The following is a 17117-nucleotide window of genomic DNA, read 5'->3' as shown; positions in this document are numbered from 1 at the left end:
TTGCTCCTTATGACACTCCTCGGCCTGGCTCGTTCACACGCACGCTCGTCTGCTTCCCGAATTGGTCTCACCGCTTCCACTTCCGCATCCATCGTTTCTAGCAAGACTTTTGCTGCCAGTGCTTCCACCGCCATGTCGCGCTACTCATCCACCTCCACCAAGAGCGGTGGCATCGGCAACGGACCCATGTACGAGGGTCAGAGCGCGATGCCGCACCTTCCCGTGCCTGCTCTCGAGCAGACGCTGAAAAAGTACCTTCGAAGCACCGTGCCGCATCAGACCAGCGAGTCACTCGCCAAGACTGAAGCAGCCGTCGAATCGGCCCTGTCGGGAGAGGATGCCAAGCTCGTCCAGACGCTCCAGCAGCGTCTCGAGGATCGTGCCGCCAAAGAGGGCCGCGAGAGCTGGCTCAGCGAATGGTGGAATGATGCCGCCTACATGGCCTATCGCGATCCCGTCGTGCCGTACGTCAGCTACTTCTACGCCCACAAGGACGACAAGACGCGCCGCACCGGTCCCAAGCGTGCCGCTGGCTTGCTCAAGGCTTTCCTGGCCTTCCGCCGATTGCTAGAGACCGAGCAGCTGGCCCCTGAGAAGGGCAAGGCCGGTCCGCTCTGCATGAGGTCGTACAAGTGGATGTTCAACTCGAACCGTATCCCCGAAAAGCCCTCGGACACGGCGGTCAAGTACGACTGGCAGGCCAACAACCACCTCGTCGTCCTGCGCAACGGTCACTTCTACGAGTTTGACCTGGTCCACAACGGCGAAGAGCTCAGTGAGGCCGAGATCGAGTCGCAGCTGCAAAAGATCCTTTCGGATTCGGCCTCGAGTAAACCGGCTCCGCAGCCTATCGGTGCTCTTTCGTCCAACAACCGTGACAAGTGGACCGACTCGCGCAAAGCGCTCGCTTCCATCTCTGGCAACCAGGAAGCGTTGGAACGCATCGACAGCTCGGTGATTGTCGTCTGCCTCGACGAGACCGCACCTCACAGCATCGAGTCGACCGCTTGGGGTCTGTGGTGCGGTGACGGCAAGAACCGCTTCTACGACAAGCAGCAGATCATCACTTTTGCCAACGGAAAGTCCGGATTCATGGGCGAGCACTCGATGATGGACGGTACCCCGACACTGCGTCTCAACGACTTTGCCATCCAGGCTTTGCAAGCCGGCCAGATCGACCTGGGCAGCTCGAAGCGCACTGATCTGCCTGCGCCCAAGCAAATCCAGTTCAAGACGGACAAGACTGTCGAGGCTCAGATCGAAGAAAGCATCAAGGACTTCGAAAAGCTGATGGGCAGTCACGATCTCTCCATCCTGGACTTCCAGGGTTACGGCAAGGGAGCGATCAAGAAGTTCAAGTGTTCGCCCGATGCGTGGGTGCAGATGGTGATCCAGCTCGCCTACTTCAAGATGTTTGGCAAGCCTTGCCCCACGTACGAATCGGCGCAGACGCGAAAATTCAAGTGGGGACGTACCGAGACCATCCGTTCGGCCAGCGTCGAGTCCCTTGCCTTCTGTAAGGCTATGGAGTCGCACGAGGCTTCGGACACGGAACGATACGAGAAGTTCCAGGCGGCTGTCAAGCAGCATCTCTCGTACGCTACCGCAGCTGCCGACGGTCAAGGTGTCGACCGTCACCTGTTCGGTCTCAAGAAGCTGCTCAAGGAAGGCGAAAAGGTGCCCGCCATCTACGAAGACCCTGCGTACGGAGCGAGCGCAACGTGGAAGCTGTCCACCTCGCAGATCTCGTCCGAGGTGTTCGCCTGCTGGGGCTTCGGTGAGGTAACACCGGAAGGCTTCGGTTGCGCTTACGCTATCAAGGAGAACTCGTTGACCCTCACCTTGACTTCGCTCAAGCTCGGTGCGTCCGACTTGCGACACTACATCAACGAGGCTGCCGTCGAATTGCGTGACATGCACTTGAGGCTGCAGCAGAACGAGGCTCCTAAGAGCAAGGCTTGATTGGGCCGAGGCGAGGTGATGCGAGGCCTGCTTTTCGTCACCCGGCGTTCGTATCTTGTACATGAAAAACTGCTGTTGCAACTATAATAGACTGTTCAAAACCGATGGCAAAGCGTGTTGGGCAGAGCATCCTTGCGCCGTGATGTGTTTTAATGAGGAAGTGATTTTGTGCCCCCTTTTTTTGGAGTGACTTTTGAGGTAAGTTATGTGGAGCTGTGGTGTCGGAGAGGCCGAAAAATTTGCCGACGTCAGGGTTCACAGATTTCTTCTTGCGGAATGTGTCTTTCCACACGACCAGCAACCACGAACATGTCGCCGGCACACTAAAGGATCTCGCACTCGGAAAGCTTCTGGTCTCGGCGGTCTAACGAAGCGATACGAACGTGGTTGTCGGCAAATCAGACCACCATGCTGCGATCCTTGGCAAAAGCTGCGTCCGCCCAGGCAAGTAGAGGGACCGGCTTCTCGTCGTGCGGTGTCCCACGATGCTGTCTATCGTCTGTGGGCGATGTAGCTGGAACTTCACGACGGAGGTCGTCACACATGCTGTATCCAAGTCGAACCTTCTCCTCGTCGTCATCTACAAGAGTGGACGGAAGTGTCACTAGTACGCTCGCAGACGAGTCGTCAAGACCATTGAAATCGAGCTCTGATACGAGCTCGTCTTCTCCAACCACGGTCTCCACCCCAGCATCGTCCTTCGTCCCACGCCAACACTTTCCCCTTCCGTCCACCACCCCATCCTGGTACGCCGGGCACATGGCGCGAGCGATCCGATCCATGCCCTCCCTGCTCGCCCGGTACCCCCCTCCCCTCGTCATCGAAGCACGCGATGCCCGCCTGCCACTAACCTCGATCAACCCGGTCTTCGAAAAGCTCCTCCGCAAAGCACCCACCGCCAACGACCATCTCTCCACACCATCATCGTCCATAACAACGTGGCGCAGTCGACGGCTCATCGTCTACCTCAAACGAGACCTCATCTCCCCCACCGTTGAATCCTCCCTCCTCTCATCCCTCCAACAGATCGACCCGCACCAATCTATCCTCTTCATCGATACGCGGTCCGACCCAGACATCAAGAAGGTGCTCTCCTGGGTCAACCGTCAAGCACGCATCATCCACGCCGACGACACGGTGCATCGACCGGCGCTGTCGGAAAAAGCCGAGAGGAGAGCGAGGAAGGGTCTTTCCGGTGCGTTTCGTCACACGCCTACGCCGGAGGAAGGCGTGAGGCTGTTGATCTTGGGAATGCCGAACGTGGGCAAGAGCAGCTTGTTGAATGGGCTAAGGAGGGTCGGAGTGGGGAAGGGCAAGGCGGCCAGTACGGCGCCGCATCCGGGGCATACGAGGAAGTTGACGGGTACGGTAAGGATCAGCAAGGCCGGTCCTAGTAAGGAGGTGGAAGAGGCGGCGATGGTGAAGGGCGGTAGAAGATCGAGAAGGGAGGCAAAGGAGGAAGAAGATGCAGAAGCTGGTTTTGTCATTCCGAACGATACAACAAACGTCGATCCTTCCGATGGCAAGGGGGATAAACCAGTAGATCCACCGATCTACGTCTACGACACCCCGGGAGTCATGGTCCCCTTCCTCGGTCACGGCAGCAACGGCTCGGAAAGAGGTCTCAAACTCGCCATCACAGCTGGCATCAAAGATTCCCTCTTCGACATCCAGCTTCTCGCAGACTACCTGCTGTATCGTCTCAACCTTCGCCCCTCCAGCCACGCTACCACCAGCTCAGACTCGCAACCGGTCGCCCACGACCACCTGCCCCCGTACATCCGCAACCTGCCACTCTCACTCGACAGCTACCTCTCGACGTGCGCCGATCCGCACGGTCGGACCAACTCGATCGCCGAGCTCCTCTGGCACGTCGCCGGCAAAGCGCCCGGTTCGCTGCGCAAGGGCAACGTTCGGGATCTCGACGCAGCGGCGCAGTTCATGCTCCAACACTGGAGGTTGGGCAAACTGGATCGAAACACCGAGTTGGATCTGAACACCGAGGATGAGGGGGAGATTCGCAGACGCGTCAAGGAGTTCTTCGAGTCTGAGTTGGAGGCGGTTGACAGTGGGAAGGTCGATGGAAGAGATAGAATAGTTAGGAGCGAGAGGGGTGGGGAGAGAGAGGGGCAGAGCAGAACGCAGGCGAAGAAGCAACAGAAGCAGGACGAGATGTTGGCGAGGAAACGCAAGTTGATGAGTAAAGGCATCGCTGTCGGTGCCAAGAAGAGCTTCACTCGTGGTGCACCCGGTGGAGCAAGCAAGAAGAGACGAAAGTAAGACTGCGAGCACTAACACAACGTCAGCACCTCCTTCACTACATCTGTGTCAACACAAAACGCACCCGCAACGCATGTAACTCTATCATCGTATTTCTGATCATCGCTTACAGGACAATTGTCTTTGCAAATCATCAACAGAATCTCATCCTCTCCACCCTCAGTTCTTACCCTTGTACTCGGTAGGGCCGAGCATAAACTCTGGCCTGACGATCTTCTTGAACTCCTCCTCGGTCATGAAACCCAACGCCACGGTTGCCTCCACCAACTTGGTCCCTTCCTTGTGGGCCTTCTTCGCTGCCGCTGCCACGTTATCGTAACCGAGGTGCGAGTTCAAGATGGTAGCCAGCATGAGACTCTCGTTGAGGATCTTGTTGATGGTATCCCTGTTAGCCTCGATGCCGACGACGCAGTTCTTGGTGAAGGAACGGGCACCATCGGCCAACAGACGGATGGACTGGAGGAGGTTCTTGATCAAAACGGGTTTGAAGACGTTGAGTTCAAACTGACCGTACGAACCGGCGACGGAAATGGTGGTGTTGTTACCCATCACCTGCGCAGCTACCATGGTGAGAGCCTCGCACTGCGTAGGGTTCACCTTACCCGGCATGATCGACGATCCAGGCTCGTTCTCCGGCAAGCTCAACTCTCCCAACCCACACCTAGGTCCAGATCCCAGGTATCGAATGTCGTTGGCGATCTTCATCATGGAAACCGCTACGGTGTTGAGCGCACCGCTAGCCTCGACAATGGCATCGTGAGCAGCGAGAGCCTCGAACTTGTTCTCGGCGGTCTCGAAGTGCAAGCCGGTGATGTTGGAGATCTCGGCGGCCACCTTCTTGTCGAAACCGATGTAGGTGTTGAGACCGGTTCCTACGGCGGTACCTCCTTGGGCGAGCTGCGAGAGGCGAGGGATGACGCCCTTGACGCGCTCAATGCCGTTGTCAACCTGCTTGACATAGCCGGAGAACTCCTGGCCGAGGGTCAGCGGGGTGGCGTCCTGCAAGTGAGTGCGGCCGATCTTGATGATGTCGTCAAACTCGGCACGCTTGGCGTCGAGGGCAGCGCGGAGCTCCTCGAGAGCAGGGATGAGCGACTTGGTGATCTGCGTGACCGAGGCGACGTGCATGGCGGTGGGGAAGGTGTCGTTGGACGACTGGCTCATGTTGACGTGGTCGTTGGGGTGGACGGGCTTCTTGCTTCCGAGTTCACCGCCGAGGATCTCGATGGCACGGTTGCTGATGACCTCGTTGACGTTCATGTTGGTCTGGGTACCTGAGCCGGTCTGGAAGACGACCAGGGGGAAGTGGCCGTGCAGCTTGCCGCCGATCACCTCGTCGGCAGCCTGGCAGATGGCATCGGCGACCTTGGGATCGAGACCGAACGACTTGTTGACGGTGGCAGCTGCCTTCTTGAGCACACCAAAGGCTTCGATGAGGGGCTCGGGCATGCGCTCCTGAGGTCCGCCAATGTCAAAGTTTTGGAGCGATCGCTGGGTCTGAGCACCCCAGTAGCGGTCGGCGGGCACCTGGAGAGGACCGAAGGTGTCCTTCTCGGAACGGAACTTGCCCTGCGACATGATGAAGGCGGACGAAGCGAATCCTCGAGCGACGGTGGGGACAGTAGCAGAGGTCACGGTGAGGCGCGGGGCGACTCGAGCGGATGCCTGGAAGTGGTGACGATGACAGCAAGGCGTGCGCAAGAGCAAAAGGCGGTGGTCAGCAAGTGGAACGAGATTGGACGGCGTGAAGATGGTGATGGTGAAGAGACACGAGTGCAGTTCAATGGAATGCGGAGGAAGGCATGCTATATGCTTCGAGCGAGCCGAGGTGGAGAGGACGAGCAAAGGCGTTGGACAAGCGAACGGACCAACCCGTGACCTCGCTTTCTTCGTCAAGCAAGCTGTTCATGCACGGCCGCATCTTTCCGATGGGAGTGCCTTGGGACTTTTTTCTGCGTTCCGTGTTCTCCGCAATGGCTACAGCAGCTACCCCACACTTTCCATTCGATGGAAGCGACCATTCGCAGGAGCACCATTGAAAGGAATGACTTTTGTCTTCTTTTTGCATGAGCTGAATGCTGCGCGGATGATCCGAGCCGAACGTGCGCCAGCCGCCGAAGCAAACGCAACGCTTTGGCCAGCCGAGGCTCGACGTCAAATCGGGCTGCTTTCCGTCGATCCAATTTTCTTATTTTTTCGCTGCGAGTGCGAGCCAGGCGACCGAGACTTCTTCTCGCCAATCCAACCCGCCATCTATCTGCGCCGTCTCTTCCGCTGAACAAGCGACAATCTGTGTTGTTGTTTCGCTCCAGTAGCCGTGCGCGATGCTTTGTGGGTCGGTCGTACTTACCCTGAGGGATCGAAGAGCGATGGATCGAGCAACCATTTTTGATAGTGTGAGCGGGTGTGGTGATCGCAAGAGGTGGGAGGGAGGATGGAGGAAGTGGACGAAGACGGAAAGGGAGTGACCGAGAGCGAGATAATCGGAAACGAATGCGAAGCTTCGTGCGTAGGCGCAGACGCCGATGCGCTCGCTCTCACAAGGCTTTCAGTCTTCTTGCTCTTCTTTCGGAAGCAATCAACACCGGCATCCACCTGCGACGTCCGCTTTCTTCTTTGCTCGCACCTGCATTCACAGCTCAGACATTGCTCCTCACACACGCGCATCCGAAGACCAACACTCGGTTTCGTCGACTACACCCCTTTCTTCCAGCGTGAGGTCTCCTCTCTTCCACCCAACCAGCCAACATGACGCCGTTTGTATTGAGCGATCTTCCGAGTCGTTGACTGAATTTGACACTGCTCACCACTGACTCGAGCGCACAACCATCCATCTGAATGCGCTGTGCACACTGCTTCATAACTCACTTCTCACCCACCAGACCCAAATGATTCTAACCCGCTCGGCAAAAAATGTTTTGATCCGTGACCTTCCGAAATCCACCAACTCACCCGAGCCCAACCAGCGCACGTCGCTAAAGCCGACAAACAAACCTCCACCTCAGCGCGAACCGGATAATCGATTTTCTCACGGTCGCAGTCTAACACTGAAGGATTAAATTGCATGTCACGACACCATGAGCGTTGTTTCGACAGAGTGACACGATGACCCTAGTCAGGAGAAGCCGAACCACTGACTCCATTTGCCCGAGCTACCGGCGGTGCGATTCCCATCTGCCTGCTGCTCGGCGCGGTCGTCGAGCGACACTGCTCGTCCAAACACGTCTTCGAGACCGGTGGGGATTTGTGGCTCCCAGAATCGCTGTGGTCCTAGCTGAAAGTCGGTGTATCTGGACGAGCCGGTGCGCGTTGCATCTTGTTTGAAACTCGCCGCAAAGCTAGCCTGCTGCGATGCTGCAGTCTTCGACCACTGACCTGCCCATGCTGAGGTTTGTGTGGAAAGGCGAGCATCATCTTGATCCGACTCGTCACCCCAAGAGCTCCGCCGGGCTGCATACGTCGCAGCATCCTCCATGACGGCATCGCCGTCTGCGTCACGATCCATGCGGGGCACTCGCATGCCTGGCTCAGCCACGAGATCGTCGTCATTCTCCGGGTCCATATCTGATGCTGCAGATAGAAGGGCAGCTCGATCGTCCAAGCTGAGGCTCGTGAGCAACGCGTCGCTGTGCTGATTTGACGGCTTTGATGATCTTGCATTTGCCACAATAGGTCGTGAGACGAGTTGCAAAGCAGCTGGTACTCGAATCCCAAGCTGAGATGCAGCCATTACCGTCAGCCCGACTTCGCCCAGCAACAATGCTGCAGCTGCCAGTCCTAGAAGCTCTATACGTGTCCTTCCTGTGCTAAGCTCGGTCCACTCTGATGCCGCCGTAAAGCTTCTGGGCGAGAGCAAACCTGAGGTCGCGACAAGAAGCAGGCTGAGTCGAAGGCACAGGAGCATGCTCTGTATCGTATGCCAGAGGGTCAGACCTTTGGCCTCGACACGCAACTGACGAATTCTGGCGCGCTCGATTCGATGCTTGATTGGGTCCACTTTGGAGGCTATCGTGAGAAGCCAGGGTACGATAACCAAGCACGTAAGGCCTGTCGTCGCAGTGCAAAGCGAAAAAGGTGCTCGCTTGGTTTGCTCCATTACCTGATGTACCAAAGCGGCTGTGTTGTGTGGCCACAAAGCTGTCCACAGGTACACGGACCAAAGGCCTACAGTGGCGAAGGCGGCAACGGCCATCGTGAGAGGTGATCCGTTGTCCAGGTTACCAACAATGCCCCGGAAGCTGAAACGAGAACTAGGCTGAGCCAAGTCGCTCGTCATTGGAGCATAGCGCCTCGTAGCTTGCTTGTCATCTGAAGCTGACAACGGCCCCGCGATGCTATCAGCGAGATCCGCATTCGATGCTTCCTTTTTGAGGTCGAGCCACCTGCCCAGACTCCAGCTGCGGGCGAATTGATCTCGCTCGGTGATCCTCTCCTGCACTCGAGGTGCACAGTCCGAGCAGACCGGAGGGTATCTTGAAGCTAGCGAGGCTTCGTATTCGGGAAGATTTCGGAGCTTTTTCTCGTATCCTGGGTCGTCCTCGCTCGGCAAATAGTCTGCGAGCATGTTGAGCGTAAGCACCTGGTTGGTCTGGCATGTGTGACAGAACGTGAAGGAGTTCTTGCTGTGCGGCCCAAGACCTCCGGTTTCTCGGAAACGGTCGGAAGAGGACTGCACCGACGTCGATGCTCGAGGACGCATATGTCGCATCAAGCGGCTTCGGTCGCGGTTCCACGCTTCATCCCACATTGGACGAGTATACTGCTCGACAGGCGTTCCATCCAGCTTAGCGACATTTTGGCAATGACAGCTGGAGCAGAACCAATTTGTGGGAGTGCCAGTGGAGATGGTTGAAGTGGTCGAGGATGTAGCGATGTCATGCGATGGAGCTTGCACAACTTCGATCGAGTCTGTGTCAAGTTCAGATACGCTTTGAGGCTTATACGGGGGCAGAATGATGCTGGTTGTGCAGCAGAAGAAGCATTCTCGCCGCGGGTAGCCGGATGCACCCCTGCCGGTCCACGGCAGAAGGTTCCACATTGGGACCACGCAGTCCTTCCCTTTAGAGCTGATATACCATGTCACGAGCGAGCAGCGCTGGATGTGGATGTTGAGCGTTTGGTATGGATCGCTGGGAAGGTGGTTGTACCAATGGGAGATGAATGCTTTTCAATCAAAACACTCATCAAGCAGATTTCAGGGTCCAATTTCGGCGTTTTGTTGCTGCTGAGTCCGCTTTTTTTCGGGCTGCAGCCGACCAATTTTTCAGATCTTCTCGTGCTCGTTTGGCCTCCACCTCGAACAAACTTGGCCACCCTTGCTCACCACCATCAGCATCACCCGTATAGATAGCTATGAAGGCCGTCTTACGCCCGAGAAGCTCGATTTGCTCTCAGGCAGCTTGTTTCCGCCATGTATCATCCAGCGCTGCTACCAGCTCATCTCGAGCAGCTGCCCTTGCCAAAGCAGCCGAAGCTTCCGCAACTGCTTCCGAACGCCTAGCAGCAGGCGGTCCTCCCATGATGGGTCCATCCTTCACCTCGCGTCAGGACGCCAACAAGCTCGACTCATACCGTATTCACTCTGATCACGATCAAAGGAGCGCACAGCTCAACCTCAGCTCGTCCCAAGCACGTCGCTCCAGAGCCGCTCGATTCGGTACCAGCCGACACGCCACCTACGCTCCTGCGTCCCTCCCTTCTGCCTCCACGATGCCAGAAGAGCTCGAAGACGACGAACTTGCCCTTTCGTACGCATCAACCACAGGCACATCCACCTCATCCATCTATCTACCTGAATACGTCGCTTGGGCCATATCCCAGCTCATCGCTGCTGCCAACGATCCCAAACTCTTACGAGCGGATCACCTCAAGCTCGCGCACCTCACAGATCCGCAGGAACACATGGCGGAAGCAGCACACATCCCACCCAAACGCTCGTCACTCTTGCATCTGGCGACCGTGTCGCCACAACGATACGCGGCGATTCTGGCGGTGCTCTCGGAGGTGCGGCAGAGATTGTCGACTCGTGCGGTGATGGAGGGTGGAGGTGAGGAGCTGGAGGAGGCGCTGCCGAGGTGGCTGCCGGATACGGTGCTGGATTTCGACTGCGCTGCTGGTGAAGGGCTGTGGGCTGCAGCGCACGTGTTCAGACAGGACGATTCCGATCAGCACAGCGCCACCTCTGTCCAGCAGTATCACGGATTCGATCGAAGACCCAACTTGCTCAAGAGCGGGAAAAGGGTGGCTCAAAGCTCCGCGTCCAACGTCTCGCCAGCCGAACCAGCGAAGTCTGCCCGAGAAGTGATACTGAAAGACGAGGGCGAGGAGATCGTTGTGGACGGAGTGACGTACTACGAGCAGGAAGAGCATCAAGACGAAGTCGAACCAGATCTCGAGCAGCAACAGGACGAATCGGAACTCGAATACTTTTCAGGACCCAATCCCGCCATGTCTTCAGTGACGAAAAAGTTTCAATCCGTTCCACTGGCCCGCGACCTCGCCTCCGTCTCCTCGTCCCGCTCGCTCGCACTCTCCGCCTTTGCACTAAGTCTCATGACTAACGACACGAACCGGTTCGAAGCCGTCCAAGCCATGTGGGACTCTGGAGCCGAAGTCATCGTCATCATCGACAGCGCTACACCGCGAGGGTTCGCAAGCGTTGCCTCTGCTCGAGCACAGCTGCTTCAGCTCGGGCAGAAGTCGGACGGATCGCATGTGGTTGCGCCGTGCTCGCACGACAAACCCTGTCCGCTACTGCATCCGTTCAGCATCAGCTCCGCGGTCGCTTCGGCGGTAGGCGCGAGGTCGGATACGGGTAACCCGGCCAAGAGCAGCGACGTCTGCGGGTTCACGGCGAGGTATCATACGCCGACGTTTTTGAGGAGGACCAAGCATTCGGATAAGGGAGAGGAGAATGTCGGGTACAGCTATGTGGTGGTCAGGCGTGGGACAAGGCCGAGTCTTGTGAGCGAGGCGAAGAGGAGGTTGGGCGTCGATAGAGGTGCGAAAGAAGAGCAAGTCAGGGACGTAGTGGAAGAGTTGACGGTGGAAGCGGCGAAGACAAGAACGGGAATTTTGGATCTGTTGAGGAATGCAAAGAAGGCTAGCGCTGAGAGGAAGACGTTGGAAGAGATCGGTGCGATCTCTGCGATCGGTGGAGATGAAGCTATGACGGCGGGTGACGCCGATGCAGCGGCGGTGGGCGAAGGAGAGATGTCGGATGAACATGCGATGGATGAGTTGCTCAAACTGCTTCCAGACGCAGTGAAAGCCGAGTTTGCTGCTTCCTCGTCCGACAATGGCTCCCCCGCTCTCACCGCAGAACAACTCGACTCGATCATGGCTTCCGTCCGATCTACCGCTTCCACCTCTGCTGCTTCCGACGACCACCCAGACCCCTTGACCACCTCCACCGCCGACGCTTCGACGATCACACTGCCCGCCCCCACCTCATCCTCCGAACTCGCCATGAGGCTGGAATCCTACTCCTGGCCACGTCTCATCCGCTCGCCTCTCAAAAAGGGCGGACACGTGACGCTCGACGCCTGCTGTTCCTCGGGCAACATCGAACGCTTCACCATCTCCAAGGCTTCCGGCAAACAAGCCTACCAAGACGCACGCAAGGCCAAATGGGGTGATCTCTTCCCGCATCCTTCGCGCAGTCGTAGTGTCGTCAAGGTCCTGAACCCGCTTACTGCTGTGGAAATGCAGTCTGAGGAAGGGGAAGAGGTGGGGTTGGAGCAGCTTACGTTGAGAGCACCGAGTAAGCTCAACGGTGGGAAAGGAAAAACCGTCGTCATCGGGATGTCCGACGATGACGACGATGAAATCCTTCGCGAACTCTTCGACCACCCTTCCCCCCAACCTTCCTCCGATTCTCCACCCATCCACCTCCCATCAGCTTCCTACGCCCTCATCTCTCCCAACCTCATCACCCCTACCAAAAAACAACTCAAAAAACAATCCATCAACTACTCCTCCAAATGGAACTCCTCCCCCACCACCACAAAGTCAAAACTCTCAAACACCAAAACAAACCTCAACACCCGTCAAACACCTCTCCCTTCCCCCATCGAACACTCCTTCACAAGCTCCCTCTCTCCATCAGATAGATGGGGAGAACAGAAAACTAAGGAAAGAAGATCTTCCAGGAAGAAGAGCCGTGGCGATTGGAATCAGGAGCTGTTCGGAAGGTAGTCAAGCAAAGCACGGTAGAGGCGGAACGGCAAATCGGTATATTAACATCGTCAATGTGTGTGTGTGTGTGTGTGTGTGTGTGTGCGAATGACTGAAACCAGGCGCTGAGCGCTGATATTGCTTCAAAAGATGGTGCAGAGGAGTGTGCTAGCAGTGTGACTCGGGCCGGAACGAGCGGCCCAATGTCACGAGTATATCCATCTGCCTGCAATGGCCTCTTACCCCACGGTGGTAGTGGCTGCAGATACGCGCGGCGCCTCAGCTGAAGGCGACGTGGATCCAGGCGAAACACCCGGAGGGGGACCTAGTGGCAGGGAGCGAGGAAGCGGAGATGTCCGCAAGCTGTTCGAAGTTCTGGCTGGACTGACGCGCTTTCCTGGGCTACCTGTGATGTTGGCAGGAGCAGACAGCAGACCGCCAAGACCAGAAGCAGGTCTGCTGCCGGCACCGTTCTTGCTACCGCCAAGGGAGAGACTGGCCAGGTCGGAATCGAGGCCGGCGTCCGAAGTCTGACTGCTGTTGCGGGACATCTTGCTAGGTGACTCGGCCATAAGACTGGATCTGGCGGCAGCGACGGGATTGGCAGGTAGGCCAGCAATGCCGCTCAATGTGTCGACACCTGCAAGAACACGATTGGCGGGAGAAGGACCGCCGTTGGCAGCATCGAAGAGTGCTGCCGCGACGGGCTTGGGCGGCAGGTTAGGGTTTGATCCGCTCTGTTGGCGTCGATGGCCGAAGGAACGGCCAAAGGAAGGCGTGTGTGCGTGTGTGCGAAGAGGTCTTGAGGAGCTGTCGGGCGTGGAAGGTGCGACGAGCTCGGCAGGCTGTTTTGTCGGGCTGCCCATAACACCTCCGGCATTGGAACGGGAACGCTGTCGGCTCATGACACTGGAGATGATGGCGCTGGCATCGTCTCCGTCGTAGGGCTTGATGTTTGCGGGGACACCATTGTCGTTGATGAGCTGCTGCGGAGGGGCCATTATGGTGCGGAGGTAGGCTTTCTTCGCAGTGGCAGGGTCGGCAAAGATGATAAGAGCGGTGGTGTCATCGACCCACTTGATCTTGTAGCCTCCCTTTTCGTCCTCGTACGCCGAAAACACTTGTTGGAGGTCTCTGGTCTTGAGCTGAGGTGGAAAGCCGGAAAGCTGGAGGATGCGGGTCACCAGAGGCGAAAGGAGGGGCAATGCAGAAGCGACTGACATGGTGAGGATATTTTGAGGCGACGAATCGAAGTCAAGATTTGGAGAGTGAGGATCGAGTTGCGCGAGAGAATGAAGGAGCTCGATGATCGGGACTGAACCCAGGTGATGCTGTGACGGTGAGGGGTTACAATATGCAGAAAGCGGGAATCGGAGTATGGTTGCGGTGCTATGTGTGCTGGCGAGCAATGAGATTGGAATGGTCGAGCAGGCTGGGGCAGTGGACAGAGGACTGAAGCGGTATTGTTCTGGAATAAGATGAATGAAAAAAACCGAAGCGTGGGAACGTAGCGAAAGGATTGCAGGGGCTGAGGAGGGGCGATAGGTATCAAGTGCAAGAAGAGATGGAGGCAAAGGAGGGATGATGGAGTGAAGGTGGCGACAATGACGATGGTGATGAGGGGAGTAATGGTCATGCGGAACTCAGCTGCACAGTCCGGCGCGCAAACACGTCAACCGCAGCCACGTCGGCAGAGTGCAGAGTGCAGAGTCAGTCAGTCACAAGGGCGCGCGCTACGAAATGTGTGAATTTTCATAGGGCACTCCCTGCACCTCAGACCGTGTCGGTGCGCCGTGCATATTTCAATTCTCCTCAGGGTTTTTCCTCGCAAACAGAGCTGCAGCCGCAGACACGCTTAGCTAGCCCCAACCCTAAACTCAGGCTTGTGGTGCAGCAACCCCGGCAGCACCCCGCGCGGCGCGTAGAGTGCGCTTTGTGTTAGAAGAGCACAGCAAGAAAGAACGGGCGACGCTTTGTGTTAAGATGTCACAGATGATGGTCAGCGCCTCACATATCCTGTTTCCTTCAGCTAGGCATTGTCGCCATCGAAGCCGACCCCGGCACGATCAGCTTGGCGGCAGGGCGTAGTGATTTGTGCTCGTCTTTCTTCAGAGTGATACATCACCTGCCACAAGCTCAGCCGCACTTCGCCTAATCAGCTCGAGCTATGAACGGGAGAATGTGAATTGGAAGAATGACGTTGCGCACGGACAACCTAACAAAATCTGCATCTTCCCCCTGATTTCCTTTTGGCGCAAAAGTGTTGTTCTCCCTGCACCACATCAACATGCTGATTCGATTGAAGCTTGTCTCTGTCACACAATGCTATCCATAGAGCCAAGCTCATCTGCAACATGCAGTCAAGCCATGCTGACGTCGAACATGGCATCCGACAGCCCAGCAAAAGAAGGCGTCTGGTAGAGACGCATAACAAGCCTGTCTATGGAAACTTTCAGAGATACTATCACATTCGCAATCCCGCCGACTTGGACTCGAAAGACGGACCATCGAGCTCGATACATCCTGCACTGGCAATAGACAGCCGAGTCACTGCGATTCTGCAGTTCCTTCGGCGTCATTACGAGCACGGCGACCCGCCTCAAGAGCGCCTCAAAGTGCTCGACCTAGGGTGCAATTCTGGTAAACTTACTATCGAACTCGCCCAGACTCTGCCCAGACTTCTCCGCGAATGCAGTTCGCAATCACCACGAGGAAGAGGGTGTGTGAATGCGGCTCCAGTACAGGTCCAGATCCTCGGTGTCGATATCGATGCTTCTCTGGTCAAGCAAGCTAGGACAGCGGCTGCCGTTGCACGGTCTCAACATCGACCCGAACAAGGTGAATCAGTGCAGGAGAAAAGAGACGAACTCGTTGATTCGCACGACTCTCTCCCCCCTGACTGCGTCCACTTCCCATCGGTGTTTCCTTCGCTTTACGGCTGCATCCCTAGCTTCGCAGAGGGTGAAGTGCAGTCTCGCCATGCAATGCGGCGTCAAGAAGGGACGCACAGCGGAAGCATCGCCAGGTCGTCCGAGGATGTGCTTACACGGGATGATGCACAGAGATGCCCCAAGGACGACGATCAGCTGTGTCCGCCGAATCTGCACTTTGTCGCGCTGGATTGGGCGGATCCAGAGGCTAGACATGAAACCCTGAATCGCGGTGTGGTCGACACGAAAACCCTAGGAGAAATGGAGAAAGGCGGGCTCGACATGATGCTCGCTCTCTCCATCACCAAATGGATCCACATCCAAAAGGGCGACCCAGGTCTCATGCTCTTCTTTGCTCGCATCGCCGATACTCTCAAGCCGGGAGGATTGCTTTTTCTCGAACCGCAGGAGTGGATCAGCTACCACTCGGCCAAGACCCTGGATCACACAATCAGAGGCAAGATCAAGAGGCTCCAGTTGAGACCCGGGGGCGACTTTGAATGGTGGCTCTCTACTTTTGGGCTGCAATTTGAAATCGAGATAGGGCAGGGGAAAGGATTTGGATTCTCTCGATCGCTTCAAATGTTTCGCAAAGCATCGGTGGAAACAGATGAGGTGTTGGAGGCGAGCTGTTTGGTGGAGAAGCTGTTGAAGGACAGCGAGCGATCTGGAGAGCCGAAAAGGCCGATCGAGCTGATCCCGTGGGTCGCGAGATGTGCTTCGTCTTCTCGCGTTGGAGCGAGCGCGTTGTCGACCTCAATGTGAACGACGTTCTTGCAAGACGCGCCTGTCTGATTGCGTGCCTGAAGAAATGGCGTGATGAGATCTCGGAGGTGAGGGCCGAGCATTCTCAGGCGACAAGCAAGTGACATCGACGGCGACACGATCTAATCTGATAACTCCGTGCAGCATCGAGCTGCACCGTGCGTTACACTCACGCATTGACGGAGGTCTACCTCACGGCGATTGAAACGGGTGTGTCACTTTAGCCAGCATGCGCGTGCGTCAGTCTAAGCCATAGGTTCACGGATGCGCGATGTGCGTGACTCGAGAAAAATGGTCTTGGCGCGCTCTCGGAGTGCACGAGCCTAGCCTCAGAGAAGATTACAGCGAGGTGAAAGGCGCTGTGCAGGGTGGCCGAGAGGGATCATGCAGCTGCATGTGCCGAGCGAAGGCCTCGAAAGTATGAAGCGCGATTTTATCTGATTAGATTTCCCACTGCGCTGTGTTCGGCTGGCGTGATGCAGATGCGAATTTGGTCTCCCCCTTCTTAGCCGAGGTTCAACGTCACCTCTCGGGTTGCGACTTAGGGGCACGGTCGAGCTGGGAGACAATGCTGAGGGTGCAATGGGGATGCAGCCTGCAAGAAATGAATGTACACAAAGTGAGCGAAGGTCTTTGTGGTGGCATGCCCTCCATAATCCCGGGTTCTGTACCGCTCGGAAGGTCCCGTGGAGTCGCTGGTCTTTGGTCGCAATGTCGGCTTGATCTTTGCCCCTTGCTAGCCATAGGATCTCACTCAATCGACTGACAATTTTTGTCTAGCCTCAGGAGGACCGACCAAAGACCAGGCTGGAGGAAACTTCATATCCCTCGCGTGGCGCCCGGCCCACCACAGCCGACTATGTTACGAAAAATCCAGCAAAAAATATCACTCTGCAATCAACGATCTGCGTGAACCCTGTCTCACAGTGCGGTATCTGTGCCTAGCCTCTTGGAAAAATTATGCAAATCGACAGTCACCCCAGGCTGGCTGTGTTTGGCTCAGAG

At 56.7% G+C, this 17117-nt stretch overlaps 8 protein-coding genes across 8 annotated transcripts; 5 read left to right on the top strand and 3 right to left on the bottom strand.

Annotated features, from left to right (window-relative positions):
* Positions 1–9: 9 nt before the first annotated feature.
* On the top strand, positions 10–1962 carry PHSY_007167 (hypothetical protein; the record flags this gene model as incomplete). The annotated part of the gene is made up of 1 exon (XM_012337762.1): positions 10–1962. One exon carries the CDS (start codon positions 10–12, stop codon positions 1960–1962), a length of 1953 nt encoding a protein of 650 aa, XP_012193152.1.
* Positions 1963–2505: 543 nt separating this feature from the next.
* PHSY_007166 (hypothetical protein) lies at positions 2506–4242 on the top strand (the record flags this gene model as incomplete). Its single annotated transcript, XM_012337761.1, has 1 exon — positions 2506–4242. One exon carries the CDS (start codon positions 2506–2508, stop codon positions 4240–4242), a length of 1737 nt encoding a protein of 578 aa, XP_012193151.1.
* Positions 4243–4401: 159 nt separating this feature from the next.
* Positions 4402–5820, bottom strand: PHSY_007165 (hypothetical protein; the record flags this gene model as incomplete). The annotated part of the gene is made up of 1 exon (XM_012337760.1): positions 4402–5820. One exon carries the CDS (start codon positions 5818–5820, stop codon positions 4402–4404), a length of 1419 nt encoding a protein of 472 aa, XP_012193150.1.
* Positions 5821–5992: 172 nt separating this feature from the next.
* Positions 5993–6520, top strand: PHSY_007164 (putative toxin biosynthesis protein; the record flags this gene model as incomplete). Its single annotated transcript, XM_012337759.1, has 1 exon — positions 5993–6520. The coding sequence occupies one exon, from the start codon at positions 5993–5995 to the stop codon at positions 6518–6520; it is 528 nt and encodes a 175-aa protein (XP_012193149.1).
* Positions 6521–7357: 837 nt separating this feature from the next.
* PHSY_007163 (hypothetical protein) lies at positions 7358–9280 on the bottom strand (the record flags this gene model as incomplete). Its single annotated transcript, XM_012337758.1, has 1 exon — positions 7358–9280. The coding sequence occupies one exon, from the start codon at positions 9278–9280 to the stop codon at positions 7358–7360; it is 1923 nt and encodes a 640-aa protein (XP_012193148.1).
* A 479-nt stretch (positions 9281–9759) lies between these two features.
* PHSY_007162 (hypothetical protein) lies at positions 9760–12438 on the top strand (the record flags this gene model as incomplete). The annotated part of the gene is made up of 1 exon (XM_012337757.1): positions 9760–12438. One exon carries the CDS (start codon positions 9760–9762, stop codon positions 12436–12438), a length of 2679 nt encoding a protein of 892 aa, XP_012193147.1.
* Positions 12439–12656: 218 nt separating this feature from the next.
* Positions 12657–13640, bottom strand: PHSY_007161 (hypothetical protein; the record flags this gene model as incomplete). Its single annotated transcript, XM_012337756.1, has 1 exon — positions 12657–13640. The coding sequence occupies one exon, from the start codon at positions 13638–13640 to the stop codon at positions 12657–12659; it is 984 nt and encodes a 327-aa protein (XP_012193146.1).
* Positions 13641–14771: 1131 nt separating this feature from the next.
* Positions 14772–16112, top strand: PHSY_007160 (hypothetical protein; the record flags this gene model as incomplete). Its single annotated transcript, XM_012337755.1, has 1 exon — positions 14772–16112. The coding sequence occupies one exon, from the start codon at positions 14772–14774 to the stop codon at positions 16110–16112; it is 1341 nt and encodes a 446-aa protein (XP_012193145.1).
* Between the last annotated feature and the right edge of the window lie 1005 nt (positions 16113–17117).

Source organism: Pseudozyma hubeiensis (assembly GCF_000403515.1).
Source record: "Pseudozyma hubeiensis SY62 DNA, scaffold: PHS68, whole genome shotgun sequence".
Classification (NCBI taxonomy): domain Eukaryota; kingdom Fungi; phylum Basidiomycota; class Ustilaginomycetes; order Ustilaginales; family Ustilaginaceae; genus Pseudozyma; species Pseudozyma hubeiensis.
The sequence above is the reverse complement of the archived record's forward strand: the minus strand, read 5'-3'. Positions and strand labels throughout refer to the sequence as shown.